This window comes from Lathyrus oleraceus, chromosome 3, assembly GCF_024323335.1.
Source record: "Lathyrus oleraceus cultivar Zhongwan6 chromosome 3, CAAS_Psat_ZW6_1.0, whole genome shotgun sequence".
NCBI lineage: Eukaryota > Viridiplantae > Streptophyta > Magnoliopsida > Fabales > Fabaceae > Lathyrus > Lathyrus oleraceus.
This window is the reverse complement of record NC_066581.1, coordinates 378,472,039-378,499,793: the sequence shown is the minus strand read 5'-3', so window position 1 is coordinate 378,499,793 and position 27,755 is coordinate 378,472,039. Positions and strand designations below refer to the sequence as shown.

At 36.5% G+C, this 27,755-nt stretch overlaps 2 protein-coding genes across 2 annotated transcripts; one reads left to right on the top strand and one right to left on the bottom strand.

The window, feature by feature from the left end:
- Positions 1–13,367: 13,367 nt before the first annotated feature.
- LOC127127815 (pentatricopeptide repeat-containing protein At1g74600, chloroplastic) lies at positions 13,368–16,621 on the bottom strand. Its single transcript, XM_051057098.1, has one exon. The coding sequence runs from the start codon at positions 16,388–16,390 to the stop codon at positions 13,736–13,738; it is 2,655 nt and encodes an 884-aa protein (XP_050913055.1). The 5' UTR covers positions 16,391–16,621; the 3' UTR covers positions 13,368–13,735.
- A 995-nt stretch (positions 16,622–17,616) lies between these two features.
- On the top strand, positions 17,617–26,190 carry LOC127131354 (uncharacterized). The gene is made up of 12 exons (XM_051060279.1): positions 17,617–17,677; positions 17,745–17,902; positions 18,004–18,271; positions 18,347–18,437; positions 23,599–23,691; positions 24,067–24,136; positions 24,208–24,365; positions 24,458–24,578; positions 24,939–24,972; positions 25,144–25,170; positions 25,888–25,987; positions 26,070–26,190. The coding sequence occupies exons 1-12, from the start codon at positions 17,617–17,619 to the stop codon at positions 26,188–26,190; spliced, it is 1,302 nt and encodes a 433-aa protein (XP_050916236.1).
- Positions 26,191–27,755: the final 1,565 nt, after the last annotated feature.

The following is a 27,755-nucleotide window of genomic DNA, read 5'->3' as shown; positions in this document are numbered from 1 at the left end:
TTGAATTTATTCTAAATTTGACAGAGAAAATTTATTTTGACTATATTTGAGTTCGGGTTTAGATTTTTACCGATTATAAAATATGGGGATGGGTCGGGTAAGACATTAAATTCTACCTCGAATCCTTCCTCGAACCCGCTCCGTTAATTTTATTATGTTTTTTTTTTTATATATTTTAGTTTTAATAATTTAAAATATTAAATATGTGGTTAATGTGTTGAAATTTTGATTTATATTTATTATTTAAAATAATAATTTTATAGAATATTGATAGAGCGGGGATACCCGAACCCAACTCAAACTCGTTTGAGATGAATTTAAATTTGAATTCTCTGATTATTTTGAGATTCAGATTTGAGTTTGAAAATGGTAAAAATCGTTCCCGATCCATCCGATTAACATGCCCACCTACCATTACTTAGGGGGAGAAGGATTTAGTAACTTTGGCTCCAATGACTTTATGTAACTTTAGTCTTTTTCTAACATATTTTGTGAAAAAAATAAATCAAAATGAGAGAGAGAGTTGTAGGTGAGAGAGAGGGGAAAGTCACATGACTTTGCCCGTCTTATAGTTACACAAAGCATGACAATACTAGTGAAAAAGAAGGATTAATGATGAAGGTGTGTTGATTAACGATCCCTTAACAAAGTCATTTTCATTAATAGAGTATATAGTAGTTAGTGGTGTATACTGTGCCAACTGTATTCGGTTAGTGCTAGCTGCTCTATATATAAAGAGCCACTGTATTCATTCTTATCATGAAATAGAATATTATTCTTTCTCTCTCTTATGATACTCTATCATGGTATCTAAAGCTCCTTTTTTTCCGATCCAGTGACCTTCACCCATGGCGTCACCGTTTCGCAACGACGACGCCTTTTCTTCCTCTCACATCAAGCTTTCAAATCTGATTTCTGTAAAGCTTGATATTAAAAATTTCAAGCAATGGAAACAACAAATTGATGGTGTTGTTCGTGGCAACAAGCTTCAACGCTTCGTCACAGTACCGGTGATTCCTCAACGATCGCCGTCGTCTTCCGATCCTAATCTCAGTGAGGTGAATGATGCGTATCTTGAGTGGGAGCAACAAGATGCTCTCATCTGCACCTGGCTCCTTTCCACGATCTTCGATTCGTTGCTTCCGAAACTTGTTGATTGTACGCATGCATGACAGGTATGGACGGAAGTTCACCGTTACTTCTCCACGTTGCTCATGACGAAAGCACGCCAGCTTCGCTCGGAGTTGCGTCGTCTTTCCAAAGGTAATCTCGCAATTGAATCGTTCATGATGTGCGTGTGTGAAATCAATGAGTCCTTGATTTCAATTGGGGATCCTGTTTCTCTTCGAAACCTAATTGAAATCGTTCTTGATGCACTCCCTGAGGAGTACGATTCTGTCGTCGCCGTTGTCAATAGTAAGGAAGATCTCAGCTCTTTGGATGAACTCGAATCCTGTCTCCTTGCTCATGAATCTCGCTTGAAGAAGCATCGGAAAGCGATTCTCGCGGAACCGGTGTCTGTTAATTTGACGCAAGCTCCATCGTCAACCTCGTCTTCTCCGGTGGAACCTTCGGCGCCTACTACAGAGTCTTTTCCGACTGGCACTAGTCACGTGACCGCTCATGATGAGAACAACAATTACAACACCGGAGGAGGCCGATCTGGATGTGGTGGCGGTCGTTTTGGCCGTGGTGGTGGCCGTTTTGGTAAGCCTCAATGTTTATACCTTAGGATTGACATTAATTTTGTAAAACAAATAATGTAATCATCTCTGTTGTTTTAATATGTTGGGTTGAAGAAGTTCAACATCTGGACCAACATGTCATGTACGATGTCACGACATCATGCCTGTGACATCGTACATGTGTAGAAAACTGAATGAATTAATTCAGTATATATTCTGGGATTAGTGAGGATATTTGGTGAATATCCTAACTCCCATGTGGAGGTCTTAAAGACTCAATCAGAAGATATATAGGCTCAAAATAAGGAGATATATATGGAGAGATTTTAGGATTGAAGACCTTGTTTGTAGCAGAAATTTTCTGCTGTATTTGTAACAGCAAAGAACAAGTTTGCTGCGATTTCTGAAGGCCCAAATCCAGTTGGGTGATTAGGTTATAAATAGCTTATTGTAACCTAGTTTTTGTAAGCCTCATAGAATGAAAATTTAGGGGTGTGTGTGAGGTAAACCTCCCAATCTGTGGGAAGGTTACCATGTGTTTCTCAGTGGTAAAAGCTGAGAGTATTTGTAACTCAAAGCCTGTAGGCAAGAGTGATTATGTTCTTGAATGAAGCTGTGAAGCAAGTTCAAGGTGTTTGAACATTACATTGTATTTGTAGTGATAGGAATGGAAACTGGAGGTTTCTATCTAGGAGTTCCTAGGTATAGATTGCATTGGGTAGGGATTAAGTGAAGAGTTGTAAACGGGGGAGTTTAACTCTGAATTAATACTGCTGATAGTGGATCTTCTTCCTGGCTTGGTAGCCCCCAGATGTAGGTCATGTTGGACCGAACTGGGTAAACAATTTTCTGTGTTTGTTTTCCTTCTGCATGTTATAATCCTGTCTGCCATAACTCAGGTTGTATTGTAGTCTGCTAATCCAGATGATAACAGACCTGGTACATATCCTTCTGTGTGAATGTCAATCAGAATGTTTTAACATTCATCACTGACTGCATATACTGAACTTTAGGCATGGTGATCTCAGTTCAGTATTTAAGTAAGTCTGATCCTCAAGAGGATAACAGACCTGGCCAAAGGATCATAGTGAAACTGTCAAACTGGATGTCTTGACAGTTGTTCATGTAGGCTGATACTGGAGTAGAGACTGGTTAGTCTTTTACAGTATAGCAAAGTTAGCACAGTCTGGTTTCAAGAACATAACAGAATCAGCATGAGGAATATGTTCTGGATGTCAACCTGAATGTTGTAACATTCACACCTGACTGCTTGGGCTAAATTGTAGGATAATTAGTTTTTCTGTTTCAGTATTTTTCTCAGGCTAATTTAAGGAATCCAACAGCTGAGCTAAAATTCAGGAAAATAACAACTAACCTACAATTAATGAAACTAACAACTAGCACATTTGTCAGCTCCCTAATGTGTGGAAATTAGGTTACCTTGTTTGACTTGTAGGTTAGGATACACCAGTACTAAGCCATCAAATTGAAATACAGTAACAGGTGATGTGCAATTCAATATTGATATATCATGCTGATAACTGTCCAAACACAACAGAAGTAAGTATGGTGTTTGATCTCTGTTGTGTCTCTGTACAAGAAGGACAAAACTAAGTGTTCTTTCAATCTAAGGTAATACAGTAGCAGAAGTTGTGACTACTGTGAAAGCGTGCTTGAGTACAGGGTTTTAATTTATATAACTGTCTTGCTGTATTAGTTACAATGTTGGATCAGATGTCATGACTTGGAGTAGAACATCTGAATTCTGACTACGCCAGAATTTCAAATGGTATCAGAGCAGGCATCTTGTTCTGCTTCTGGATGAGATCCATGGGTGATACTTTCTGGTATCTTGCAAGAAGTTATGTTGGAACCTGTGGAAGGTTCTGTAATTTCCCTGAATGGTCCCTTGAAGTAGGTGGATGGACTGTTCATGACAGGAATGATGTGTACCTGTATCTGGAGGTTGGCAATTGGCCTTTGGGTGGGACAGTTGTGCCAGTATTGAATCACATTCAAACTTGGTATGGTCTTGGAGGCTGATCTGGTGAAGTGTGCGTTCATAGGTTGAGTTGTATTATGATTTCCGCTGCATAATACCTGGGAAAACTCAAACTCTGATGTAGTTTCCCCTCATGTGGATGAAAGACTGCTGTATTCAAGATTTCATCATAATCTATTGAAGATGTCAAAGATACTCGAGTCTCCTCAAGTCCACTCATCATGACGCTCTCACTTCAGGATGGTAAGAATCAACTGATCACTGATTCTTTTACTCTTTTGGGTAATGTGTAGGAAGACCTTGAAGAATTTCAAGGAAAGTTTGTTCCAAGGAGGTGGAACTAATGTTCTATGTGATGTTAGAACATGTTGTTCAACAAGTATGCAGCTACTGGTTGAAGAGCAGATGTTTTTAGGTATCAAACAAAGGGATACCTTGTTTGGAACCTACTCCTGACCTGGAAGAGGAGACATCTGTGTGTGCTCAGTTGACAAGGGTAGAGTCAACTGTGTGTATGCTCAAGAAGGTCACATGTAGAGGTCTGGTCTCTAGAAGTGGAGCTGTGTGACATTGCGCAATTCCTGCTGCTTGTCCTACTCCTGTAGATTGATCAGGGCTGGATAGCTGTTCTCTGGAGTACTATGGTGTGTTGGAAGACAAGTCCTCCGGATGTTAGAAGTCAACAATGGGGTAACCTGACTGCTACTTCATTTAAGAGGATTGGGACCATGAATCTTGTTATTCAAGCACCACGATCAGAAGTGGCAGTTCTTTCAAGGAGTGAGAATATGAAGATTCATAGGTTGGTTGATGTAGTATGCTCTGGCAATGCATGTCTGCTTTTGACTGGTGTTCCTTTAGTACTTATGGTCAGCTAAAGTCTGATTGGTGTGATTGGAGTATGCTTAGGTATAACTCATATAGTTAGTTGCCACTGGTAGGGATGGAGTATGTCATGTTGAGACATGTCTGTACAATGCATGGATATTGGTGTGAAGTTTCCATGATTGTTAATTTGAGGGGGAGTTTTGGTTAACCTCCTCACATTTGGTCAGCCTAGGGTCTGGTTGGCTGTTGACCTGTGTCACATGGGTTCTGGTGGCTGTGTGACACATTTGCAAGGAAGGATTCATCTCTCTCATTCCTAAGGGTGAATCTAATCTGGAAAGAGTCTCAAGACTATTGTGGTGCTTGCAAGCAGAAGATGTTGACACTAGAAGAGTATTGTTAAAGTATTCTTATGGTGGAAGTATCTGAAAGGAAAATTGGGAAAGGATTTAAGATCAATGTCTACTTGTGCCAAGTACAAATATTTAATTGATTATCCTTGGATCTCATGACAACTGATATTCTTAAAGATGTTGGAACATCTCTTCTTCAAGACCCTGTGCAGAAACACAGGAAGGATAGTACATTGGTTTATGATCTATCTCTTTGGTGGCAGCAAAAGCATATGATCTCTGAAAAGGTTTCCTGGCAAGAAACATGTTCAGCCTTGGTGTGTACAAGAAGAAGAAGACATCATAGTTTTGATGGTGGTTACTTGAATCAGTTCATCTCTGATCTAAGTAAGGAAGTGCATTGGCTAATGCACACTATGAAGTTAAGAACAAGTGACAGCTTTCTTAACATCATGGAAACAGTCTTGCTTTAGGAAGTAGAATCCTTGGTATAGCTGAAGGGTTAGTTGCTAACTGGTCCTTCTGAAGACTCATGCACCAGAGTGTCTGATGTCTTTGGAGAAGAAGCAGGGATTCATCAAGATGTGAACTTGGATGACTTAACTGCAAACCTGCAGGATGGAGGTTGTTTACTCAAACTTGGTTCCACAATCAAGTCTATGAGAACATTGAACTCTTGTTCTGTGAAGGGAGGAAGCTCTTTCAAGTGGCAGAAGAAGGAGCTGAATTCAACAGCTGGATGTCAAAACACAATGTTGTGACATTTGGTTCAACATCAGATTCTTAGTTGGTGAAGTGGCACATCAACTTGAGATAGAAGGATCTACAGGGTTGTAGATTGGACACTTCAAAAGGCTTGAAGTTCAAATCTCACTTGGAAGGTCAGAATATCTTTGGGAGAAGTCTGATAAACTTGGAGAGGTCAAAAGGTGGCATTTGACTTTTTCATATGAGGATTCATGAATGAGGTAACCAACCAGTGGCATTTGGTCTATCTCAGAAGTGAGTTCGAAGGATCAAGGTAATCAACATAAGGCAGCTGATTATTCTTGAGGAAAGTCTGAGACAAATTACTTTTGAGCAGAAAAGTAGTAAGTTGAAGACAAAAGGAGATGTCTCTCTATTCATCTCTTGGAGCTTGTGATAGAAGTTCTAAGCTATCTATGGAAGATTATCTCTTGTAATGGGATGAGGATGTGTGTGTCCCAATTTGTGTCTGGCTCTTTTGGACTAAGCTGGTGACTCAGTGTATCTGAAAATTATCAGATGGTGGGCCCTGTTATGTTGTGAGGATATCCTAACTAATGTTAGAACATTTTGTGAAGTGGTTTTCTGTTCTGGTTAGAAGAGAGATTGACACAGAGTGTGGATGTGTTCAGCCAAGAGGGGTGAACAGAGGGTGTGCTCTTGAAGACATGAAGATGCGTCTTATGTTTTCCATTCATCAAGTAGTCTGGCTTCTCTTTGAATCAGGAAGTATGTGAAGGTCCAACTTTGGGATGTTGGATATGCCCATGTGTGATCTCCAAGGTTCAAGAGGAGAGTGGGTTGTTCATAACAGGGGGAGTTCTATCTTTGTGCTGCAAGTAATCATCAAGCTTGTGGTCTTTGTGGTCTCAGATAACTGAGTATGGCGCCTTGTTAGGATGACGTGGTGTAAGTCAAGGCTGAGTGAGCAGAAGAATGTCTGACAGGATGTCATGACATTGCCCTGGACATTGCTGGTAGTTCCTTCTGAATCTTAAAGTCATTAGGAATTATGGATGTGGGGTGTCTAATTCTGATAAATTAGAAGAAGCCTGATGGTCACAGTTGTGTGGTACAGGGGGAGTAGCCATCTACTGGTGTTTGTGATTTTGGCTTTAGTAGTGCCAGATGTCAAGTCTCTACTAGAGGTATGAAAGTGGTCTTAGGAAATGTTGAATACTGGCAGAATGCAGGGAAAAGCCGCGTGGAATGTTAAGACATCGCGTGCAACGTGTCTGACTGCATATATGGAATAGTCTCCATGCACTGGAACTGCTGTTTTGGAAAAGAAACAGTCAAGAGCTATAAAAGGTATTCAAAGATAGTCTGAGATTTTGTTGGTGATTCTCTGACTGTTTCTCAGCAAATATTAATGAATCTTGACCAAGCATTTATTCCTACGTTAATTCCTAAGCACGGGATGGACTATTTAAAGGATGTAATAACCCTATTCTTATCACAAGAGAAACACTCCATTCCCTCTGAATCATGGGGTATGTTAAGGTTTGGGCAAACTGCGACTGGATATGGTTTTGTGAGGGGTTCCTTTACAAATGTTTAGCTAAAAAGGGGGAGAGAAATATAGTCCTGAGGTTAAGAATGTACCAGAAGCAAGCTAACTGTGGTTGTGGTAGCAAACAGAAGCTGGCACAGGCACAAAATCCACCAACTGGGTATACCACTTGTGTCTTGTGATCTGAGTTAAGAAGACAGCTGTGCCTTGTGATCTGAGTTACATTGTCTATGTACTCAGCATTACATATTCTTCAGGAAGCTCTCCTGTTGAGGGGAAGGGTTCTGGTACAACTGATTCTTGTACCTCTACTTCCTCATGTACACCAACTTTGGTGTTTGTGGTGGTGGAGTCAATGACAGAGATGAAGAGCATACCCATATTGGGATGTTTTGTCCAGTGCAATGTTTATTTGTTTTAGCTAAAATTTGCCAAAGGGGGAGATTGTTAATACCTTAGGATTGGCATTAATTTTGTAAAACAAATAATGTAATCATCTCTGTTGTTTTAATATGTTGGGTTGAAGAAGTTCAACATCTGGACCAACATGTCATGTACGATGTCACGACATCATGCCTGTGACATCGTACATGTGTAGAAAACTGAATGAATTAATTCAGTATATATTCTGGGATTAGTGAGGATATTTGGTGAATATCCTAACTCCCATGTGGAGGTCTTAAAGACTCAATCAGAAGATATATAGGCTCAAAATAAGGAGATATATATGGAGAGATTTTAGGATTGAAGACCTTGTTTGTAGCAGAAATTTTCTGCTGTATTTGTAACAGCAAAGAACAAGTTTGCTGCGACTTCTGAAGGCCCAAATCCAGTTGGGTGATTAGGTTATAAATAGCTTATTGTAACCTAGTTTTTGTAAGCCTCATAGAATGAAAATTTAGGGGTGTGTGTGAGTTAAACCTCCCAATCTGTGGGAAGGTTACCATGTGTTTCTCAGTGGTAAAAGCTGAGAGTATTTGTAACTCAAAGCCTGTAGGCAAGAGTGATTATGTTCTTGAATGAAGCTGTGAAGCAAGTTCAAGGTGTTTGAACATTACATTGTATTTGTAGTGATAGGAATGGAAATTGGAGGTTTCTATCTAGGAGTTCCTAGGTAAAGATTGCATTGGGTAGGGATTAAGTGAAGAGTTGTAAACGGGGGAGTTTAACTCTGAATTAATACTGCTGATAGTGGATCTTCTTCCTGGCTTGGTAGCCCCCAGATGTAGGTCATGTTGGACCGAACTGGGTAAACAATTTTCTGTGTTTGTTTTCCTTCTGCATGTTATAATCCTGTCTGCCATAACTCAGGTTGTATTGTAGTCTGCTAATCCAGATGATAACAGACCTGGTACATATCCTTCTGTGTGAATGTCAATCAGAATGTTTTAACATTCATCAATGACTGCATATACTGAACTTTAGGCATGGTGATCTCAGTTCAGTATTTAAGTAAGTCTGATCCTCAAGAGGATAACAGACCTGGCCAAAGGATCATAGTGAAACTGTCAAACTGGATGTCTTGACAGTTGTTCATGTAGGCTGATACTGGAGTAGAGACTGGTTAGTCTTTTACAGTATAGCAAAGTTAGCACAGTCTGGTTTCAAGAACATAACAGAATCAGCATGAGGAATATGTTCTGGATGTCAACCTGAATGTTGTAACATTCACACCTGACTGCTTGGGCTAAATTGTAGGATAATTAGTTTTTCTGTTTCAGTATTTTTCTCAGGCTAATTTAAGGAATCCAACAGCTGAGCTAAAATTCAGGAAAATAACAACTAACCTACAATTAATGAAACTAACAACTAGCACATTTGTCAGCTCCCTAATGTGTGGAAATTAGGTTACCTTGTTTGACTTGTAGGTTAGGATACACCAGTACTAAGCCATCAAATTGAAATACAGTAACAAGTGATGTGCAATTCAATATTGATATATCATGCTGATAACTGTCCAAACACAACAGAAGTAAGTATGGTGTTTGATCTCTGTTGTGTCTCTGTACAAGAAGGACAAAACTAAGTGTTCTTTCAATCTAAGGTAATACAGTAGCAGAAGTTGTGACTACTGTGAAAGCGTGCTTGAGTACAGGGTTTTAATTTATATAACTGTCTTGCTGTATTAGTTACAATGTTGGATCAGATGTCATGACTTGGAGTAGAACATCTGAATTCTGACTACGCCAGAACTTCACTCAATGTCAGATCTGTCACAAAACTGGCCATGACGCTTCAATCTGCTATCACAGGTATTCGCAATCTCCGTCTATGCAGTTTCCACCTCCTCGTGCTCCCTTTAATCCATTCCTGATGAACACTCGTCCAGTGTATGCTCCATCTTTTGGCTATGCTGCGCCAAGACCAGCTGCATCCACACCTTCTCTCCCACAAGCGTTTATGGCAAGTGCAGATCCTAACTTCAATAACCAGTGGTGGTATCCTGATTCAGGTGCGTCACATCATGTTACACCTGATTCTTCTAATGTGTCTGATGCTCACTCTGTGACTGGTTCTGAGCAAGTTTACATGGGGAATGGCTAAGGTTTGTATATCAACTTTATAGGTTCCATGAATTTTACCTCCCCTACCTTTCCTCACACACCTCTCACCCTTCACAATTTACTTCTTGTTCCTCATATCACCAAGAATTTGATTAGTGTCAGTAAATTTGCCCAAGATAACCAAGTTTTCTTTGAATTTCATCCTTATTTTTGCCTTGTTAAATCTCAGGCTTCTTTTGAGGTGCTTCTTCGTGGAGTTGTAGGAGCTGATGGTCTATACAAGTTCCAAAATCTCTCTTCTCAAGTGCCCAAGCCTCCCTCTAGTCTCAACTCTAGTGCCGTTTTAGGATCAAATTCTTATAGTCCTAGTACATCTTGTAATACTTTACTGCATTATACAACCAACAGTGCTGCTATTCCTACTTGTACTACTGCTATTCCAATCAATAAAATTGACTCTTCTTGTGTTACTTCACCTCTTGTTTATTCTACTACTTGTGCTAGTTCTGCTCCTACTCCTAATATTATGTCTAACAACAAGTATGCTTTATGGCACACAAGACTTGGTCATCCTCATTATCAAGCTCTTGCTGAAGTGCTTAAAACTTGTCACATTCCTCTCCCTTCCAGGTCCCTAACTGAACTATGTACTGCATATTGTCTAGGGAAATCCCATAGACTGCCTACCTCTCTATCCACCACTGTTTATACACAACCCTTTGAGTTAGTTGTGTGTGACTTATGGGGACCAGCTCCCATAAAGTCATCAGGGGGTTACCCCTATTTTTTTACATGTGTAGATACCTTTTCTAGGTTTGTTTGGGTTTTTCCCTTGAGACTCAAGTCTGATACCTTTACTCAGTTTGTTCACTTTAAAACCATGGTTGAGCTTCAGTTTAACTGTAAAATTAAGGTTGTGCAGAGTGATGGAGGTGGTGAGTTTAGACCTCTCACCAAATTCCTCACTGATCTTGGTATTTCTCATAGGTTTACATGCCCTCATGCTCATCACCAGAACGATTTAGTTGAAAGAAAACATCGTCACATTGTAGAAACAGGCATGGCTCTATTAGCTCACTCTCATTTACCACTCAAATTTTGGGACCATGCCTTTGTTACAACTGCTTATTGAATCAATAGGCGGCCTAGTGTATCTCTTGCCCACCAATCTCCTTATTTCAAGCTTCTTCACAAAACTCCATATTACTCTCATCTTAGAGTCTTTGGTTGTGCCTGTTTTCCTTTTCTTCGCCCCTATAACACTCATAAATTGGACTATAGATCCCAAGAGTGCATATTTCTTGGCTACTCCACCAACCATAAGGGCTATAAGTGTCTTGCAGCCACTGGTCGTATCTACATCTCTAAGGATGTTTTGTTTCATGAGACACGATTCCCTTATTCTTCTCTATTTCCTTCAACTTCTCCTGCTGCTACCACATCTTCTTCTCCTCCCACTTCTGCCTGGTCTATACCAGCAGGTCCTCTTTCTGTAGCTCCTCTCCATCAAGTTATTTCTATCCCTGCTACCACTACTGCTTCTGGCAGCAGTTCTATGTCTACTCCTGGGCATGCTCTCAATTCTCCTATCAGACCACCTTTCAGCATTACCTCTCCTGCTCCCAGCAATACATCTTTGGCCTCCCCTAATCCCATCACCTCACCTATCACTCCTGCATCTCTCACTCCTCTCACCTCTGATATTGCAGAGGCTAGTACTATCTCTCCTTCTTCTAGTCCTGAATCTGTTGCTCATTCCAGCCCTGAACCAGCCCCTCATCCAACCTTTATTCATCCCCATAATACTCATTCCATGCAAACTAGAGCCAAAAGTGGCATTATAAAACCTAGACTTCACCCCACCCTTTTACTCACTCATGTGGAACCTACTACTGTTGGTCAGGCTTTGGCCTCTCCCCATTGGTTTCAGGCCATGAAAGATGAATATCAGGCCCTGTTGAAGAATCAGACTTGGACCTTGGTGTCACCATCTGTTTCTAGGAAGCCAATTGGCTGCAAGTGGGTATTCAGGGTTAAGGAGAACCCTGATGGTTCCATCAATAAGTATAAGGCCAGGTTGGTGGCTAAAGGCTTCCATCAGCAGGTTGGTACTGATTTTACAGAAACTTTTTCACCTGTGGTTAAACAGGTTACTGTCAGAACTGTCTTATCTCTTGCAGTGACACACAAGTGGCCTATCCAGCAAATTGATGTGAACAATGCCTTCCTGAATGGCACCCTTGAGGAAGAGGTATATATGTAACAACCTCCTGATTTTGAAGCTCCTGACAAGACTCTTGTATGCAAGCTGAACAGGGCTATTTATGGGATAAAGCAGGCTCCTAGAGCCTGGTTTGACAAGCTTAAGAGCTCTTTACTGCAACATGGTTTTCATGCCAGCAAATGTGATCCTAGCCTATTCCTGCTTCATACTGCAAACTTAACTATAATGGTATTGGTCTATGTTGATGATATTATCATCACTAGTAATTCTGCCCCTTTCATTATCAAGCTGATCAGCAAATTAAATACTGATTTTTCTCTGAAACAGTTGGGAAAATTGGAGTATTTTCTTGGCATAGAAGTTACTCATTTGGCTAATGGTTCACTCTTTCTTTCTCAAGCTAAATACTTAACTGATTTGTTTGCTAAGGTTAACATGCTCAATGTAAATAGTATGCCTACTCCTATGGTATCTACAAGTAAACTGTCAAAAGTTGGCTCTGCTGCTATTCCAGATCCAACTCAGTTCAGGTCCGTTGTGGGGGCACTTCAGTATGCCACTATTACCAGACCTGAAATCTCATTTTCTGTAAATAAGGTTTGCCAGTTTTTATCTCATCCTTTGGAAGAACATTGGAAGGCAGTTAAAAGGATCTTGAGATACCTAAGTGGTACTCTACGTCATAGATTACTCATTCAGCCTGCTCCTGCTCATCAACCTCTATCTTTGCTTGGGTTCTGTGATGCTGATTGGGCATCAGACCCTGATGACAGGCACTCTACTTCAGGAGCCTGTGTGTTCCTAGGCCCTAATTTGATTTCATGGTGGTCTAAGAAGCAACAATTGGTGGCTAGGTCTAGTGCTGAAGCTGAATACAGGAGTATGGCCCAGTTTGCTGTAGAAATCCTATGGGTGCAGTCCCTTCTTCTTGAGCTTCACTGCAAAATCTCCATTCCCAAACTTCTCTGTGACAATCTCGACACAGTCACTCTTGCACATAATCCTGTTCTGCATAATAGGACAAAACATATGGAGCTTGATATATTTTTTGTGAGGGAAAAGGTATTGTCCAAAAGCCTCATTGTTAAACATGTGCCAGCTATGGATCAATGGGTAGATGCTTTAACCAAGTCACTTTCAGCAGCCAAGTTTCTTCCTCTAAGGGACAAACTGAGAGTGTTCAACAAACATAGTCTGCTTGTTGTACCCTCAGTTTCTAAGGGGGACTAATAGAGTATATAGTAGTTAGTGGTGTATACTGTGCCAGCTATACTGTGCCAGCTGTATTCGGTTAGTGCTAGCTGCTCTCTATATAAAAAGCCACTGTATTCATTCTTATCATGAAATAGAATATTATTCTTTCTCTCGCTTATGATACTCTATCATTCATAGATAAATACATTATTCCCATAGTATTTACTAACCACAATTTGTATTCAAATATATATACTTGAAAATTGTGGTTAATGATGTTCAAAATCATAGTTAATTGTATATCTTAATATGATAAATAACCTGAAACACATTTTTATACTATTTATTAACTATCAACTAAACTGTGTTAACTACATAATTTTACTGAGTTAACCATACAAATTTTATACAACAAGCATGGTAAGACCAAAGCAGAACAAAATTGGATGGAACAATCATCTTTCCAAGGCAAAATGTAACTAACTAGTCTCAAATTGAACAAAGCAACATCCCTTGCTAGCATGGATTTTGGCAGAGACAATTTCTCGCAACAGTTGAAAGTTTTGATTCAGCTCAATCCGAGACATTAAGATCTAAATTACCAACAAGTATGCTTTGATCGAGGAAGGTTGTCGATATCGTGAATTGCTTTTTACAAGGTCAGCAATCAGGACATCATTGCTTTTCACACAAGGCTCCAACCAGCTTCTTTCTTCATCCCAGTTTTGTTAAATGAATTTCTAATCTTTGTGACTTCTTCCCACTGTCCTCCATCTGCACAAATGTTTGAAAACGACACATAAGCACCGACATCACTTGGTTCCAACTCAATTACCTTTTTGGCAGCTAACTTCCCGAGCTCAAAATCACCATGAACCTTACAAGCAGCAAGCAAAGTTCCCCATATTAAAGCATCCGCCTCAACAGGCATATTGTTGATGAAGCTTTCAGCTTCTCTTAGTCTACCTGATCGACCAAGAAGATCAACAATACAAGCATAATGACGATGACTTGGCGCAATGTTGTAGTCATCAAACATTGAATTAAGATAGAATAAGGCTTCTTCAACTAGCCCACTATGGCTACAAGCCGATAGAATCCCAACGAAAGTTACTGCATCAGGTTGAACTCCTTCTCTTTTCATAAGTTCATATGCAGCTAAGGCGTCTGCACCTTTACCGTGTTGAGCATAGCTCACTATGATCGAAGTCCAACCTATAAGGTCAGGCTTCTCTACATCGTCAAAAGATTTCCTGCAGTCTTCGATACTTCCACATTTTGAGTACATTGTTACTAGCGAACTTCCAACGGAGACATTGGCTTGTAAGCCCAACTTTTCAATGCAGGCATGCAATTGAGTTCCAATTTCCGATTGGCACAAAAGTGAAGCAGCCCCGAGAATGGATGAAACTGTGTAGGCATCGACTGGTACGTCATTTTGAAGCATATCATGGAATAACAAAAACAAATCTTCGATTAAACCCTTTTGGGCATATCCTGAGATCAATGAAGAGCAAGCAAATGCATCCTTAGAAGGAAGCATATCAAACATCTTTCTTGCCAAACTCAAGCTTCCACACTTAGAATACATGTTTACAAGTGCACCACCAACAACTGTATTTTCTCCCAGTCCTAAACTAAAAGCATAACCGTGAATTTCTCTACCTGTCCGCAAGAAACGAAGATCAGCACATGCAGTTAGAATTGAGATTAATGTAATGTGATCAGGCACAATTTCTTGATATAGCATTTCTTTAAATAGTCGAAGAGCTTGATCAGGATATCCATGCTCTGCAAAACCAGAAATCATGGACGCCCACGAAACATTATCTTTCACATGTACCTGTTGAAAAACTCTATAGGATTCTACTAAACAACCACATTTTGAGTACATTGTAAAAAGCGAACAACCTACAGAAGCATCGGTAACTAACCCAGACTTTAAAATATAACCATGCACCTGAGACCCTAGATTTAAGCAGCTCATAATACTTAACAAACTACAAATACAATACTCATCAGGTTTCACTCCTTCTCTGAACATTACAGTGAATAACTCAATTGCCCTTCCATAATTTTGGTTCTGAGCAAAAGAAGACAACATTGACGCCCATACACTTGGATCCTTCGTATTTTTCGTCTCGCTGAAGGCTAATTCGGATAATCCAACTTCTCCTATTTTTGCATACATGTTGACTAAAGTAGCTGCAACCTTATCATCCAAAACAAACCCTAATTTTATTACCAAGGAATGAAGTTCTCCTGCCTCCTCGATCATCTCAGGTTTAGCACATGCAGAAAGTAAGCTAGTAATGGTATAGGTATTTACCTCCTGACCGATTTTCCTCATATCTTTGAAAAGCTGTAGTGCAAAAGCAGTGTCATCCTCTTGCACAAACCCAGAAATTAAAGCAGTCCAAGACACCACATTTTGGACTTGCATCTGAGAGAATTGTCTATAAGCTTCGCTCATACATCCAAATTTGGCGTACAAGTCAACGATAGCAGTCTCCACAAAGACATCCATCGCACCACATTTGATCGCCAATCCATGAACTCCTTTCCCTATCTGCATCTCTTTAAGCGCACAACATGCTATTAAGATGCTTGGAAATGTATAACTGTTTGGCATTAAAGATGCACAACACATTTCACGAAACAGACTCAAAGCAACCTGGTTTTCTCCATTTTTAACTGCCAAAGAAATAATAGCATTCCAACTCGCCACATTATCACATGAAACATCATTAAAAAACCTCAAAGCCTCCTTAAAGTCGGAATTCTCGCAAAACATGTCCACCATTTGAGTCTGAACATAACCACTTGAGAGAAAACCCTTTTTCATAAGAAGTGAAAAAACTTGCATACCAAATAGTGGAGCCTGCAAAGCAACACAGGCAGAAAGAACACTCCCAAAACTAAACTCATCAGGCTCAAAATCAAACAAATGCATCCAACAAAACATCTCCAACGACTTCACAAACATGGAACTACGATTGTAACCAGATATCACGACATTCCAAGAAACAACATTTGGAAGAGGAATTGTATCAAACAGCTTGTGAGCAGCGACCATGTCAGCAGACTTACAGTATAAATCAATCAAAGAGTTCATGAAGAAGATACCAGATTGTAAAAAATGAGTTTTTAGAAAATGGGCATGCAGGATTTTTGTGTTTCTACCGCTATACTTCCCTGAAAACTTGTAATCACGCAATATCACATATGGGTTTGGAACAAAAGCGAGGGAAGAGGTGAATCTGCATGAAAGTTGTGTACTTTTTGTATTGATTAGTGAATTTTGAAGGAACATTCGAAGGGGATGCAATGTCACAGCCATATTCAGTGTGATTGAAGAGTTTCATCTAAGCAATGAAGCTTGGTGAAAGCATTGCTATGTGATAATTTACATTATTATTACTCTTGCAATTCAATAGCAACAGGAAAATCACAACAACAGACCCCAAAACTATTGGATAAATAGTTTTTCATGCTTCCCAACCCATCAAATAGTAATAACCTCGAGTTTGACTTGCCAAATGAAAAGATACTCTTTCCGTGGCCAAGAAAAAGGAAACATGTTCTTAAATATATAAACAAAGAACATTTAAAATATAAAATTAAAAGAGAAAATGAAATTTGCAATTTTACCTCTACTATCTATCAATATTCTTTGGAAATGGCCACTAAACCATTCTTAATCCAAATTTATTTTTCTTTAATTATATGTTTATTTTTATCTAAACACATTTAACTTAATTTTTCAATTTCTATGTAAAACTAAAAAACTTCATTCCAAACTTTCAATATCATATTTAATTCTCAATCTGCTCCATGCATAAAGTACTCAAATAACATGTTTTTAGCTTTGAATGACACACATTGATCGTTGAAATATTAAAAAAAATTGGTTCCAAAGATTTGAAACTCCCATTCTCCATTTCGCCACCTTCATACCCGAGTCAGCGCCGTTGCAGTTTCCCTCTATTTCTATAAAACACAGGAAAAAATTCTCCACCGTCGTTGGAGAGCGCCAACAAGATGATTTTTATTCACTGTTCCATCGGTTTTTTTATATCTCTGTTCAACCGATCGCAATTTATGTTCAATCTTTGATTTTTACTCTTTGTTGTTGTTCAATGTTTGCGTTTTCATTATGTTGAATGTCGTTTAATCTTTGTTTTTAGAAAACCCATGTTCAAAGTTGCAATGGTTGTTCATAAACATTTTACTGTTTGGATTACACGATTATGTTTGCCTTCCTTTTTGACTTGCTCAAGGCTGAATTTCATATAGATTTATATTGTGAAATATACGTTCTATTTGTTGAATGTTGTTGAATCTTTGTTTTTGGATACAAAAAAGTTCGAAGCTGCCATTGATGTTCATAAACTTTTGGGTTTGCAAAATGTGATATGTGCTTGAAAGTTTTTCCATGTTTATAAACTTCAATGAAAATATTTTATATAGCTCATATAACTGTTGGTATCTAGAAGATCACATCATATGAGTTCATATTATTGTTTGGAAAACATGATGCATATTTGAATTTTTTTCAATGGAAGTATGCCTTCCTTCATTGTTGTTGAAAAATCTATGTTCATAAACCACATTAAGAATTTCATAAGTACTTTACTATTTGGAAAATTCACTGAATTTTGTTGAATGTTGTTCAATCTTTATTGTTGTTTCAGGTTATTATATCAAGCAAATGGCACGTCCAATTGAAGATGTTAGGGATACCAATGACTTCAAAGATTTGTGGAAGATTGCTGTTAGGATTAGAGATTTGTGGTTTGTCAAAAGTGTCTCTAACAAAGAGCATTTGAAAATGGTTTTAGTTGATGCAAAGGTATGATGATATCTCACTTTACAAACAACATATATGTAGTTGATTATTAACTGAAAACCGTGTTTGTATCTCACGAGTGTTATTTATATTTGATTTTTTAGTGCGACATGACCCAAGTAATTATACAATCACATTTGATTTTGAAGCACAAGCCTACATTTATAGTTGGAAATACCTACATCATGCATAATTTCAAGGTTTCCAATAATGATTTTTCCTTCAAAGAAACCACTTATAGTTTTAAGTTGCTATTTTATGGTACAACTTTTGCAAAAGTTATAGACTTTCCCGACAATTCGCTAAAATTTTTGAAATTAATTAGTTTGACATCCATTATTGCGGGGAGGTTTCAATCTGATTTTTTAGTTGGTAATTTAATATAACTTTGTTGTTTTGATATGTAATTATTTTAGCTTTCTTACGTTAGTAATTTTATTTTTTTAGGTATTATTGGAGGAGTTACTGAAATCATTCATATCCAAATGAATGCTGAGAACCATAAGTACAAAGTTGTCTTTGCTATAACTGATATGAGGTATTTCCTTATTATTCTCAATCGAAAACAGTTTTGTCTATATATTGACCTTATTGTATGTTTGCTCAATTCTTTTACTGCATCCAAAAGAACTTCAATTTAAAGCCGTACAGGCAAGCGATTTGTTATATAGCATACGACTCTACTTTCAATTTTTCATTTTTTTGACCTTTCATTGAAGAAATAAAAAAAAAATATATACCGGGTCGATCAGACCCAGATCAGGAAAGAATCCAATAACCAGCTAGTTCTGCTTATGATGGACAATCGGGAGAATGTATGCTGGAAGCACACGAATTACTGTCAATTCGACAAACGATGACAAATATTTATTGCCAAAGAACACGAATTAAGTTTTGAAAACGTCGATGTGACACCCTTTTGTTTATATGCGTGCTTATTTACTCTGATTATATGCTAAATAATTTGGGGTAGAAAAAGGGGTGTTACATTAGTGGTATCAGAGCATGGTCGACCAGTTGGTCAATAGTCACTAATGTGTTACATTAGTAGCAGGTTAGTCCGTCCGGCCAGGTTGTTTAGTTATGTTTGTTCCCTAGTATGTGACATATGTGTGAGAACACTGTCGGTGCTTGTTTTATTTTCCATTGGCAGGTTGGGAACTCGAGGATAAGATGAGGGAATCGTATCCGGAGTTGTTCGTTTGAGGAATTTTCGAGGACGAAAATCTTTTAAGTGGGGGAGAGTTGTAACAACCCAATTTTTAGGAATTAATTATTATATTATATTTAATTATTTGGAGTGTTAAGTAATTAAGCGGTTGTGAGGTAGTATAATAATGGATTAGTGTGATAATTAATTATTTAGTTGATATGAGACACAATTGAATTATTAATTAACTTGGTTGCATAGTGAGTGGTTAATTATTTAAATTTAAATAGAGGTATTTAAATATTAGGTATTATTGGGCCAGTGATTAAATTAGATGATTTAAGCCCAACTAGAATACTATTATAAATAGTAAGAGTGAAGGAAGTGAGAATTAGAATTCACTTGAGCACTGGAAGCAATAGAGAAAGAGGAGAGGAAAAGCGAGAGGAGTCAAGGTTTCCATCAAATTGACAAGGTAAGGGGGGAAATTCTTATCATTATGGGTTAGTATGATTGGGTCAATGGGTAGAAACATGATTTAGGTTGAAATCCTTAATTGGCATGGTTTGGAATTATTAGGTCTTGAAAAATACTCTTGAATCGTGATGATTAAATTATGCTAAAATTGTGAATGAATATATATTTGGATGAGTCATAATTTTCTGAACGTGTAGCTTTTTACGGAATCGAAATCGGAGGTCCGGAAGTCCTCCAACGATGAAAAATGCGGAGAAATCTGCATTCTGTTTCGTTGTTAACGCAGGAACAACTTTCTGTTTTACGTTAACCGGTTAACCCAGGGCGTTAACCGGTTAACACTGTTACGATTTATGAAAAATTGCGTTCTGTCTTGCGTTAACCGGTTAACCCAGGGCGTTAACCGGTTAACACTGTTATGAGACATAATTGAATTATTAATTAACTTGGTTGCATAGTGAGTGGTTAATTATTTAAATTTAAATAGAGGCATTTAAATATTAGGTATTATTGGGTCAGTGATTATTATATTATTTTATTATATTATATTTAATTATTTGGAGTGTTAAGTAATTAAGCGGTTGTGAGGTAGTATAATAATGGATTAGTGTGATAATTAATTATTTAGTTGATATGAGACATAATTGAATTATTAATTAACTTGGTTGCATAGTGAGTGGTTAATTATTTAAATTTAAATAGAGGTATTTAAATATTAGATATTATTGGGCCAGTGATTAAATTAAATGATTTAAGCCCAACTAGAATACTATTATAAATAGTAAGAGTGAAGGAAGTGAGAATTAGAATTCACTTGAGCACTGGAAGCAATAGAGAAAGAGGAGAGGAAAAGCGAGAGGAGTCAAGGTTTCCATCAAATTGACAAGGTAAGGGGGGAAATTCTTATCATTATGGGTTAGTATGATTGGGTCAATGGGTAGAAACATGATTTAGGTTGAAATCCTTAATTGACATGGTTTGGAATTATTAGGTCTTGATAAATACTCTTGAATTGTGATGATTAAATTATGCTAAAACTGTGAATGAATATATATTTGGATGAGTCATAATTTTCTGAACGTGTAGCTTTTTACGGAATCGAAATCGGAGGTCCGGAAGTCCTCCAACGATGAAAAATACGGAGAAATCTGCATTCTGTTTCGTTGTTAGCGCAGGAACAACTTTCTGTTTTGCGTTAACCGGTTAACCCAGGGCGTTAACCGGTTAACACTGTTACGATTTATGAAAAATTACGTTCTGTCTTGCGTTAACCGGTTAACCCAGGGCGTTAACCGGTTAACACTGTTATGAGACATAATTGAATTATTAATTAACTTGGTTGCATAGTGAGTGGTTAATTATTTAAATTTAAATAGAGGTATTTAAATATTAGGTATTATTGGGCCAGTGATTAAATTAGATGATTTAAGCCCAACTAGAATACTATTATAAATAGTAAGAGTGAAGGAAGTGAGAATTAGAATTCACTTGAGCACTGGAAGCAATAGAGAAAGAGGAGAGGAAAAGCGAGAGAAGTCAAGGTTTCCATCAAATTGACAAGGTAAGGGGGGAAATTCTTATTATTATGGGTTAGTATGATTGGGTCAATGGGTAGAAACATGATTTAGGTTGAAATCCAAGAAATAGAAGCGAGAGAAGTCAAGGTTTCCATCAAATTGACAAGGTAAGGGGGGAAATTCTTATTATTATGGGTTAGTATCCCATCAAATTGACAAGGTAAGGGGGGAAATTCTTATTATTATGGGTTAGTATGATTGGGTCAATGGGTAGAAACATGATTTAGGTTGAAATCCAAGAAATAGGGCAGGAACAACTTTCTGTTTTGCGTTAACCGGTTAACGGTTAACCGGTTAACACTGTTACGATTTATGAAAAATTGCGTTCTGTCTTGCGTTAACCGGTTAACCTAGGGCGTTAACCGGTTAACACTGTTATGAGACATAATTGAATTATTAATTAACTTGGTTGCATAGTGAGTGGTTAATTATTTAAATTTAAATAGAGGTATTTAAATATTAGGTATTATTGGGCCAGTGATTAAATTAGATGATTTAAGCCCAACTAGAATACTATTATAAATAGTAAGAGTGAAGGAAGTGAGAATTAGAATTCACTTGAGCACTAGAAGCAATAGAGAAAGAGGAGAGGAAAAGCGAGAGAAGTCAAAGTTTCCATCAAATTGACAAGGTAAGGGGGGAATTCTTATTATTATGGGTTAGTATGATTGGGTCAATGGGTAGAAACATGATTTAGGTTGAAATCCAAGAAATAGAAGCGAGAGAAGTCAAGGTTTCCATCAAATTGACAAGGTAAGGGGGGAAATTCTTATTATTATGGGTTAGTATCCCATCAAATTGACAAGGTAAGGGGGGAAATTCTTATTATTATGGGTTAGTATGATTGGGTCAATGGGTAGAAACATGATTTAGGTTGAAATCCAAGAAATAGAAGTTAACGGTTAACCGGTTAACACTGTTACGATTTATGAAAAATTGCGTTCTGTCTTGCGTTAACTGTACATGCCTTACCACTAGGCTAGAGAGGTTGTTGTTGAATACTTATGCAATGAATAAATATTAATCTAAATCTTGATTAAGATAGATTAATGAATTAATTGGGTATTATAGCTCCGTTTTGAATGCGGACGAATGCATTGGTAAGATAATGAAAAAGGCTATTATTATGATATCATATTATAGTGTATTATGCGTCTTACAAATTCTATGAATTTTATTTTGATGGGTGTTAAACATGGTTGATATGTTTGATTGTGAAATAACATGACTAAAGATAACGTAAAGGATTATTATTATTGTTCCATGTTATAAAATATTATGTGATTTATAAATGCCATGAATTTTATCATGTTGAAAATAAAATATTGTATGAATGTGTATGTATACCATTATTGGATTGTGAATGATTTCTGGTTATGGATGTGTATATGTAATCATAGATGATGTGTGTGGTGATGAATGTGTATATGTACCAATTGTGAGTTATGGTGGTATGTGGTATGTTAAGATGATATAGATCTTAATTGCATATGTGTTGGTATGTGTGCATTCATCATAGCATGGTTGACTTCTTTGTGGAAGTGGTGAAACTGTGGGTTCACATGAGCAGACGTTGATTCTTGATTAGAATCAGGCGTAGTATTAAGCGGTGATCCTTCATTGGAAACAGACGTAGCAGACGTTAATCCTTAATTGGGATTAGGCGTAGTTTTAAGCGGTGATCCTTCATTGAAAACAGACGTAGGGCTTTGGTCTTGTCCGGATCGGAAGCGTGGCTTGGATTCTAGATATTGAATCGGAAAGCGGTGAAACTTTGAGTTCACATTGCGGTACCACATGCATAGAGTCACATTGTCTTGCATTGAGTCGTCTATAGTTATGTGATCATTGAATGCATGTATTGATGTGAGTGTGATGTACGTTTGAAATATGTGAGATGATTGTTGATTAATATTATTGATGTGATTATACCAAGTGTGATGAATTCTTAAATTGTGTTTTAATTCATTATGCCTTATTATGCTATATTCAAAATGATTTGGAATTCTCACCCTTTTTGTTTGAATGTTACCTTTACATGGGTATCGTGCAGATACTACAAAGTAGTATTGCTGGAGTAGGTGGACGGTAGCTCGCTCAAGAATAGCTGGAGAGTTCCGTATTTAGTTTGCAATTAGGTACTGAGTCAATGCTCTGGTCATGTAACACTGGGTAGATTAGTGGTATTGAACTCGTATCTTATTTGGATATGCTTTATGTCATTAATTGTTTTATTTTACTTGATCATGGTATGGGACATGGATCATCTTATGAAATACACGAGTATTCTTTATTTTCCGCTGCGAACGCATATTGCTTGAATATTCATGATGAGTGAAATGTGTTATTTTAAATGACTAGGTGTATTGTTGGTTTTCGAAAGTTTTAAGTTTTGAAAACGTCGATGTGACACCCTTTTGTTTATATGCGTGCTTATTTACTCTGATTATATGCTAAATAATTTGGGGTAGTAAGTCTTTGGTTCAATGTACTAGTTGGGATATTCTTACATCACAACTCTACAATTACTACAACAATAACAAGGATCTTGATAATGTTATTGTACTATTACAAAATGCAAGAGTCAAGTGAGATCAAGGTATTGATGTTGACTATTTGTAAAACACTACAGTAAATAGTTTTCTTCATTGATTTTCCAATATACATTAACTTTTGTATTCTAATGTACACATACATATGAGGTTTTCCCTTGAATGTATCCAACGTATGAAATGATACAAAGTTAACAATCAATGATTTTAACATAGTTGAGATTAAGAAGTTAAAAGAAAAGTGGTTGCATTTTCATATATTTATTATCTTATATGTTATATTAATATTAAATATTGATTTTTGTTTGACCTTCGTGTTTATCTTTTTAAATGTCAACCTTCAAGGGAAGTTTCCTTTATTATCTGCGTCAAGCTTGCAACTTGACATGACTCAAATCTTATAATATTCAGCATTGATAAGTTTTTGTGGAAAGCTGAAATTCTAAGTCTTGCTGAAATCAACAATCTTCAGAATATAAGTGTATGTTTGCCCATCGATACATTATCCACTAGTTTCATTTTTTCACAATATGTTCTATTACATCATACTAGGAGACAACCAATGCCATTGTTGCCATATTAGAAAATTTTGAGGTTGGTCAATCTGAGTGTTATTATGATGGATGTAGTGAGTTTACTAGAAGTGCTGCACTTAAATATGAAAAGTTGAAGTGTTTTACGAATCATGAAACTGATAAACCCATCCCAAGGTGTATTTTTAAACTCATTGATTATTACTGTTCATAGTATGAAGTGTTATTCCATGTTTGAAAACTGATTTCATAAACCAAATTTGTTATAGATACAAACTTGAAGTTCTGGGTATGGATGGAAAATTCAGGGCAAGGTTTGTCTTTTGGGACAACGATTGTGTCAAATTGATGGGAAAATTTTCCCTTGAGCTGAAGAGGGAGTTGATTGAGGTAGTTACATCTCTTAGTTCAAAACATATTAATTATATATGAATTGTTAGTAAAGTTTTTTATGATTTATGGCTGGTGAAGATAATCCCCTTGAATTTCCTTATCCACTTGATGCAATATTGAAGAAAGAGTTGTCAATTAGAGCTATTTTTAAACCAGAGTATGAGAGATTGTATCTTGTTGGATTCAGAGATAACAAATAATTGCATAAGAAAATAAGGGATAATTTCAAGTCAGAAGAGGTAATCTTATAACAAATCCTTAGGTGAAACATATAAATCATCAAATTGTGAAACCAAACCAATCCTTATAGTCGATTTTTATTTTTTCTTCTCTTTGCAACATACATTGAAACTTCAGATCTCTGAGCCTTCGTTGCAGGATGAACTTTCAAGTTATTCTGTAATACTATTCCTCTATCTATCATATTTACTTTACAATTCTACCCTTTATTTTCTATTTTCATTTCCAATACACATTAAGTTCATATTGGGGGTTATTGTGACATGCTCTAATGGATGTTATTTATAAATTTTCATGCAAGAATTTATATTTGCATCTGCAGATTATGATCCTACTGGTGAGAATTCAGGTCTGACTCCATCAAAACGGTCTTTGAGTGATATGATAGAAGGCCTGGAGAATGTTCAATTATCATCCACAAAGTTAATAAAAGATGATAAAAAGGAAAAATAACTCACTTATCCTACTAAATTCTTTATCAGTTTTTCTTAGTTATTTAGTTATATTATTACCATGAACGACGATAAAAAATTCTAGGTTTGTAACTTTATAACTATCTTTCGTGTTTTACAATGAACATCATTATGTCCTTTAATGAATCATTTTTGAGCTAAATTAAGTTATACTAGAATTTTCATGACTACATTTCTTTATTATTATTTGTTGCAATATCTCCAAATATGATATAAACATATGTTAGTCTACTGATGTATGTGTTAAAAAAGGAAAATGTGTCATTTGTACATACTATTGGAATTTTCATGACTACATTTCTTTATTGTCATTTATTGCAATATCTCCAATATCTGATATAAACATATGTTAGTCTACTGATGTATGTGTTAAAAAAAAGGAAAATGTGTCATCTCTACATACTACGTGTGGTTTATATAGAACATCTATAAACTCCAATATAATGGTTACTTTGAAATTCTGCATTTGCTGTCACAAGACATGCATGCCTTACCTATGAGCCAAATGTTTATCTAATTTTGTTTTGTCAAAACAATGTCCTTGGAATTCAACATGACTATTATTATTATAGTTTTAGTGCTTATGTCATTAGCATGGACATTGCTTATTGGAGGAGTTATTGAAATCATTCAGATCCAAATGAATGTTAAGAACCATAAGTACAAAGTTGTCTTTGCCATAAATGATATGAGGTATTTCCTTATTATTCTCAATTGAAAACAATTTGTCTATATATTGACCTTATTATATGTTTGCTCAATTCTTTTACTGCAGTAAGTCTTTGGTTCAATGTACTATTTGGGGTATTCTTACATCACAACTCTACAATTACTACAACAGTAACAAGGATCTTGATAATGTTATTGTACTATTACAAAATGCAAGAGTCAAGTGAGATCAAGGTATTGACGTTGACTATTTGTAAAACACTATAGTAAATAGTTTTCTTCATTGATTTTCCAATATACATTAACTTTTGTATTCTAATGTACATATATATATATATATATATATATATATATATATATATATATATATATATATATATATATATATATATATATATATATATATATATATATATATATATATATATATATATATATATGAGGTTTTCCCTTGAATGTATCCAATGTATGAAATGATACAAAGTTAACAATCAATGATTTTAACATAGTTGAGATTAAGAAGTTAAAAGAAAAATGGTTGCATTTTCATATATTTATTATCTTATATGTTATATTAATATTAAATATTGATTTCTGTCTGACCTTCGTGTTTATCTTTTTAAATCCCAACCTTCAAGGGAAGTTTCCTTTATTATCTGCGTCAAGCTTGTAACTTGACATGACTCAAATCTTATAATATTCAGACATTGATAAGTTTTTGTGGAAAGCTGAAATTCCAAGTCTTGCTGAAATCAACAATCTTCAGAATATAAGTGTATGTTTGCCCATCGATACATTATCCACCAAAACTATCTCTCTCTCTCTCTCTCTCTCTCTCTCTCTCTCTCTCACACACACACACACACACACACATACACATACACAAATAGATAGATAGATAGATAGATTTATCAGAAGAATTATAATACAATAAAACTTTTGTTACTAATTTTTCTATGTTGGAGATACTGCTATGCATTCAATATTGATTGCAAAGACTGTATTAGAAAAATGAATCTCATTTAAACAAAAAAACAATCAAAATAAATGGAAAATTCTAAGCAATCTTTTAGGTTGTAAAAGTTAAGAGAATGCATTTGTTCGTCAAGCTTTCACTATAAATTTATAAAGAAGTTTATATGAAAATATAATAATGAAAAAGATATTCATTTGGTCAACTGGAATAAAGTTAGTCGGCCTAAGAAACTAACACAATTATGCTTGACAAACTTGTTTGGGATATTTAGAAAAATCTTGGATCACATGATGATAGACAAATACATTGGCAATCATAAAAATGTGCTAACTATTAACATGAAAGTCATCTCAACTATATGAAATTTCATTTTTAAAGCTAAGGAAGTTCAAAAGGCACACTATACTCGTTAGATGGGGATGGTAATTATCTTTTCTAGTATGCCCTCTAAATTGTTGAGAATATATCAAGTGTGAGTATCGTGGGTAATAGTATTACATTGGTTGGAAATATGGAGACTTGAGTATTTATAAGTGAGAGAATCCACCCACCTATCACCTTAAGGTTTTAAGTGAATATGTGGTGTGTCTCTCACAAAGGTGTTGCTGAAAAAAAAAGTTCTACAATATTCAATGCTCCATAGTGAAAAAATCCCCCAACAAATGGTATCAGAGCCTGGTTCGAAAAAAGGACCGACTTACTTGTATCAAAAGTCAATGACGTCAGTGTGGTGAATAAGAAACATTATGTTGAAGAGTGTCAATGATGCCGGTATGGTGAATGAGAAATGTTTCGTGCAGTACAAGAGTTTGTGGA